Source organism: Raphanus sativus, chromosome 4, assembly GCF_000801105.2.
Source record: "Raphanus sativus cultivar WK10039 chromosome 4, ASM80110v3, whole genome shotgun sequence".
In the NCBI taxonomy this organism is placed as follows: Eukaryota; Viridiplantae; Streptophyta; class Magnoliopsida; order Brassicales; family Brassicaceae; genus Raphanus; species Raphanus sativus.
Window position 1 is genome coordinate 40,084,107 of NC_079514.1, and position 6,846 is coordinate 40,090,952.

At 26.1% G+C, this 6,846-nt stretch overlaps 1 protein-coding gene across 2 annotated transcripts; it reads right to left on the minus strand.

The window, feature by feature from the left end:
- Nucleotides 1-3,785: 3,785 nt before the first annotated feature.
- Nucleotides 3,786-6,291, minus strand: LOC108832749 (WAT1-related protein At2g37460). Of its 2 annotated transcripts, none has more exons than XM_018606199.2 (6): nucleotides 5,958-6,290; nucleotides 5,104-5,166; nucleotides 4,641-4,992; nucleotides 4,401-4,562; nucleotides 4,169-4,320; nucleotides 3,786-4,080 (listed from the first exon to the last, which is right to left on the minus strand). In XM_018606199.2, the coding sequence occupies exons 1-6, from the start codon at nucleotides 6,155-6,157 to the stop codon at nucleotides 3,885-3,887; spliced, it is 1,125 nt and encodes a 374-aa protein (XP_018461701.1). In that variant the 5' UTR covers nucleotides 6,158-6,290; the 3' UTR covers nucleotides 3,786-3,884. The 2 variants fall into 2 exon arrangements, with proteins under 2 accessions (XP_018461701.1, XP_018461702.1); XM_018606200.2 differs by having other exon boundaries at nucleotides 3,879-4,051; nucleotides 5,958-6,291.
- Nucleotides 6,292-6,846: the final 555 nt, after the last annotated feature.

The window sequence follows — 6,846 nt, forward strand, 5'->3', positions numbered from 1 at the left end:
ACAAACTGATGGAAACACGTCGAAACAAAAGTTGTAGTGTAAACGGACCGTTAATATCTATGGGCCTTGGCCTGATTTAGGAGGTGAATAGGCCGTGTTTAATGTTAAATTTATATTTGAGCTCTGACGAAAAATCTTGGACATAGATAGTGGCAACAATATAATTGTGCCCCATTGTAATAGTATCTATGCTATCTCCGAAGTGATTTTCGCAGCGAGCTCTAGAGTGTTTAATAAAATTTATACTTTTAATGAATAAATTATATAAAATAGTCAAAATATAAATGAAATTAAGATCTATTTGATAAGATAAATGATTAAAATCAATAATTATTATTATTATCCAAATCTAGAAACATAGATTTTAAAATGAAAATATAATTCTTATATATTTTATTGTTATCCAAAAATATATGTTTTGATAAGAAAAAAAATCAAAAACAAAAAACACATAACTAATATTAATAAAGTAAAAATTTTAAATTTATATAATTAAGAAGAGAATATTGAGTAATTTTTAAGATTTGTTTATTAATAATGAACTAGATTATGATCCGCGCTTTGGAAGCGCGGAATATTTTACGATAAAAATTTTCACTAATAACTTAACAAATATTTTGGTAACTTTTAAAGAGTGTATTTAAAATTTTTTTTCATTTAAATCAGTGTTTCTAAATTCAACCCGATTGTGATTATACCGGTTAATCCGGAGATCTGACAATTCAATTTAGGTTTTTTAAATATTTATATTAACAAAAATCACTAAAATCCAAGACTAACCGATTGAACTGATGGATGACCAATATGTAATCTAATTAAATTTAAATTGTAATAGTTTCATAATTTGTAATCTTATAATCCAAATTTTAAAGTTCATTTTTTGCAATTTATGAAATTATGATGTTTCTACAAAATTTTAAAGAGAAAATGATAGATATAAAATATTAAGATTAATTATTGTATTGTTTGGAAACATTGATAGTAGTATAAAAATATATTGTTTGGAAACATTGATAGTAGTATAAAAAATAAGTATATTGTTTGGAAACATGAATAGTAGTATAAAGAAATGAATATTAGTGATTTAATGTAGGTTTAACTATAAAGTATAAACGTGTATTTAATTTAAAAACTTACAAAATAAATGTTAGGTCCAACAAAATGTTTCTGTTTTAATAAGATAGATATAATGGACACCTAATCTAATCTATTAAAAGTTTAAAACAGAAGTACAAAACTAGATTAATCCTTAGTTTTCCACTATATTTACATTGTCACACCACTGAAGTATTAAATGAAGCTATATTTAAGTATGATTGTTTTTTCCTTATTTAAATAATAGATTTAAGCATTTAATATTTTTCCTAATTTAAATACTAGATGTCCTTAATAAAATCTTAACCAAAATACATTTCCTAATATATTTCGTATTAACATATTAAATAATTTAAATATTATTAGTAATAAATAATAAAATAAAAAATCACACATCATAATCAATTTAACATATAAATAAAATATAAAATAATTTATTCATATATTATTAGCATAATGCTTCCATAATATAAGTCCAATTAGTTACAAATATAAAATTTGTTTATATGATATACTATGATATAATAGAGGATTAAATCACAAAATATAATTATTTTACAGAAATAAACAAAATTGTTATGTTTTAAAATGTTATATTAACATTTATGTAATACATTTTAATTTACAAATATATATATATATATATATATGTGTGTATCTATAGTATACCATTAATACAGAGAAAAAATTAAAGTGAAAAAAATATTTATACGATCACAGATCAAGCTCTAGAAATAAACAAAAACAGCGCAACATTATTTAAAAAAAATTATTTTAATAGAAATTATAATTCCAAATATGTTTATATATTTTATGTATTTGTAAATTTATTTTCTTTGTTTTTGAGGGATGATAAGATTTTTGAATTGAAAACAATTATGACCCACCTCTATTTTATTTTAATTAAAAAATTTAAAATTTATATCAGAATATTTTATTAAAATCTTAATTTTAGTTTTTATTATAACTGTAAAAATTAATTTTTAATCTAAATTTATATTTAAATATTACAGATACATCATTTAATATTAAAAGAAAAACTAAAAACATAAAATAAATACCCGCCCGGTCGGGCGGGTCAAGATCTAGTGATCTATTAATTGAGAAGTGCATTATGTTTTCATGATTTTAGATAATTTTACTTATTTTTCATATATATATATATTCAAAATTATTTACGTATTATACTATATTAAACAACTGTTTGAGTAGTCTTTTAAATTAATATTTATAAATATGCGGCTTAATATTTTAATATGTATTAGCTTTCTTTAAATACCTAATTTATATTTTTATAATACTATAATATTATATTTGATTCCAGTTTACATGATTCTATTATATTTTCTTGGATATATAATATAATTTATTTGGGATTTTAACAAACATTAATTATGTATAGTTGAAATTTATAATATTTTGATAAATTAAATTTGTTTGATAAAAATTGATATATAACTTTTAATTGACTAATAATGAAAGAAGTACTTTCAATTTTTATGTTATATTAATTATCTTAACACATGCATCTCAACAAATATAAAAATGTAAAAATTAATGTCAAATTCAGAAAAGACTAAGTTTAAAAAGATTCGATTACATTATTTGGATATATAATATAAATTTATTTTGGGATTTTTAAAATATTAATTATTAGGTATAGTTAGTTGTGTACAAAAATAATCAACAATATAAGATTAATTTCAAGACAATATAGATTATGTAAAATAATAATAAAATATATCTATAAAATTCATAATTTAAAGAAACTTCATGATATAGATAACTTCATTTGTATTAGAGCTACATATACATATTCTGATAAAATGAAAAAAAATCATATAAACTGTAATCAAATTGATGATTTTTTATTTATATTAATTCTAGTTATATTAAAAATTGTGTGACCAATGATGTTTTATACTTTTTTGAAGGATTGGTTGAATTAATTTGAATTTATATTTTAATGTTACTTTTTACGAAAGAATGTATACCTTAATTCTTGTGCACACACCCAAAACATCAATTATTTTGCAACAGAGGAAGTATAATATTATTTTATCATAACAAAATCTAAATTATTTATTTAAAATAAACTAATATATATATATATATATTAAAATATAAGTTCAAAAATTACATAAAATATTAATTTAAAATACTAGTTTAGTCAGGATATTTATAGAATATAATATCTAATTTTTTTGAAAATATATGACAAATAAGAAAATTTACCGAAAATTAAGAAAAACATGAAAAGTAAGCAAATACTAGAGATATATGACAACTCATATATGGTAGTTTTTCCTTTTTTCTTTTTACATTTTTATAATTATGAGATGCATGTATTAATATAATTAATATAACATAATAAAAATTAATGTTATTTCTACATTATTAACAAACTAAAATCTCCCTGTCTATTTTATCATTAAATTTAATTTATTAAAAAATTATAAATTTTAAATATATATAAAACTTATTTACCACAAGTAATACTTAAATTATAGTATTTCATGATATCGCGGGAATTCATCCAGTTTTATCATTATTAATATGTTATATATTTGAATACGTGAATAACCAAGCATGTTTTGTAAATAAAAAAAAATAAAAAAGGAAAATTTTATATTTTTTGAGCAAAAAACAAGAAAACTAAAACTATTAATTTTCAAAAGAATCTTAACTTATGAAAATTTGTTGTTGTTATCAATACACTATAATGATAATCGTCATTCTGAGTTACATAAATCCAAGGATTTCTTCATTCATTTAATTTTCCATACATTTTAGACTGTTTCTACAACTGTTCTTTGTTCTCCTTCCTTGCTGATAGTGATGATTTCATGACCAACATTCTTTTTCCCATTACCGTTTAGTTCTAGTTTTGTTTGTGATGGGTTCGTGGAAACATATTTGTAATCTCTTCCTTTACCCCATATCACAAGGTACAGTCCTGCACATATAACCGCCGCACCAAGAGCCCTATTAAAAACAAGATTGTTTCATTACACGCATTTCAATCTTGATTATTTATTTAACTCATGGCTAAGTTTGGTGTATTTTTACTTACCTTCCAAGATACATCTGTTCAGCAAAGATGATGCTCGACATAAACGCTACTACGATCATACAAAGAGGACTAAAAGCTGTTACAAACACAGGACCTCTAGTTTTCATCACCAGTCCTCCAATGTAGTAACCAAGCGCTGAGCACACTATCCCCTGCATACATTTTACATCCCAACTAGTTAGTTTAAATTACTATGAGAAATAGCCTACTAGTGTATATGGCTGAATCCTACACTATATGTGACGGTAAGAAGTTTGTTATCCCAACCAATGGCCCATGCACCAGGATTTCCTCTCTCCATGACTAATGCTACAGCTGCTCCTTCTATTGTCCCCATTAGGCATATCCATGCTGTAAGTGAGAGCTCGGTGGGGTAAGTCTTCAACGTGATCGCCTGAAAATCATTTGATTCATAACCAAAATCGATCAACAAATATATTTTCTAAATTATGTATATAAATAAACACCTTACATAGAGAATAAAGAAACATGCATAGCTGAAACAACCAATTGTGACCAAAACTGCGCCTTTGATAGAACTGTGAATATCGGTCCCGATTGTGTTCTGTTTAGAGGGTCCTTTGGTCCAAAAGAGGTCGAGAGCTGGACCTTTGACAAGTGTCATAATCATGGTTCCTCCCACTGAAACCATTGTCCCAAGTACCTTGCTGGCGCTCCTGATACTTCGAAGCTTAACTTTTTCCAGCCTAACTATTAAGGCGAGGATGAAAGTGACTGCTGGTAGCGTGTTGTACAAGGCGGTTGCAAAAGTAGCTGTTGTGTATTTCATCCCCAGACAAAATAAGTTCTGGTCTATTACTGGTCTATTATATTCACAAAATTACAAAAGCATATTGAAAAATAAATCAGAATTAAAGAAAAATTGATAGAGAGAGAGAGAGATTATAAAAAATGAGAAAAATATAATTTATTACTCGAATAGGCCAAGGAGTGTTATCTTGAAAAATATCATCCGTGTCATCTTAGGTCTCGCCATCCTGTTGTATTTACCAATTTAACCATTAAGATAAAATACATCACCATATACTACACTTTTACCATTTCTTGTCTATATTATGAACTTTTGCTCATATCAGAACCGTTGTCAACAAAGTAAAGAAAAACATTTGAGAGTCATCTAATTAAATATATTCCATTAGTTGATAGAAAAATATATTCAACAAAAAAAATCCAAAATTGGTAAAACATTGACCGCTTTTTGACTAAGTACTAAATGTTGAGTTCGTAAAGAAAAACACTGTGTAAAAGTATGTAAAGTACAATGCATGAGACTGACAGACGCCACGGAAAATCAATTTATCGAACCCTTACAAATATTTTGGACTATTATACATACGAGAACCCTTGTTGTGATATTTAAGTGGAAAGTCTTACTCTATCTTTTTGATACTTTCATCCTTTCAAGATACTAGACCTCCGAGCACCACCCAATAAAAAACTAAATATCAATATATATTATGAATTTTATGTATTTAATAAATCGAGCCTGCATCGCTATATCTATTCTTCAGCAAAAAGATTTACTTTTTTATTATTTTTTATTTTATTTTCCTCGAAAAGAAATCTTTTTGCTGAAGAATAGATATATTAATGCAAACTCGATTAGAATATGAATCAAACTACAGCCAAGGTTGGTTTACATGACGATTACTTTTGCGTCTGCGTTTACATATTACAAACGCAAATATGAATGAACAATTGATCATGATCTTCAAACTAAACCAAACATTGAACTGTGTTTTGAGAAAGAAAGGGATATAGAAAGTACTTGTCGAAGTAGAAAGCGAACGGGGCCATAACGATGGCAGCAACACCATGACGGTAAACCACAAGGACATAATTGCTCATGCCTTCGTTTAGGACAGCTTTTGTGAGAATGTCCATGCCTGCTAGCCCTACTTGTAATAATACAACTAAAATGAATGGCATTGCCTTCTTCATACAACTCATCTTCTTCACTTCCTCCATCCTAATAACAATCTTTCTTAACAAAAGAAAAACAGCAATCTCTTTGGTCTAATTATATCTTAATAGTAGGAGGAAGATTTGGGGAGCTAAAAGTAGGAGCAATAGATATATTTTGAACAAGTGGTTTATGATCTCCTTGGTTATCATCTTTCTTATATAGGCCGGGAAAAGATGTGATGTGAAAAATCGTATACATGTATGAGGATATCGGGTTCTGAAATATACGAAGCCCTAAATAAAATAAACTAAAGTTATTTTGTTTTAGTATTTTTAAAATTTATAATGCATAAAACATAAATTTCTTGACTATAATATTTTATTTACCACGAGAATTTCTTTTCAAACACGTAACTGATGATCCAAACATTTTAAATTGTTAACTAAATGACTTGCTAACTGATGTAGCTCGCGCTACGGATAACACAATGAGCCTATTTAGTCTTAGAATTCCTAGGTCAAAGTCTTCTTGTAATCGTTGAGAACACCAAGTTCTAGCCGAATGCAAGGGTAAAGAACACAAAGCTCTTCTATATTATAAATGCAAATCAAAACGTACCTCTCACAGATCAAGAGGTTGCGTATATATAACAAGAAAAAGACCTAAGTCTAAGAGGTTTCCAATCTAATGTCCATCCTTATCTTAAGTCATATTCCTAACTAGAAAATAATAACGTCAACACTAAGCAATA

Coding starts and splice junctions, on each gene's coding strand:
- LOC108832749 (XM_018606199.2), bottom strand. CDS start 6,157: ATGGAGGAAGTGAAGAAGATGAGTTGTATGAAGAAGGCAATGCCATTC. Junction 5,167..5,957: donor TTCGCTTTCTACTTCGACAA/GTACTTTCTATA, acceptor TAAATACAACAG/GATGGCGAGACCTAAGATGA. Junction 4,563..4,640: donor CATGTTTCTTTATTCTCTAT/GTAAGGTGTTTA, acceptor AATGATTTTCAG/GCGATCACGTTGAAGACTTA.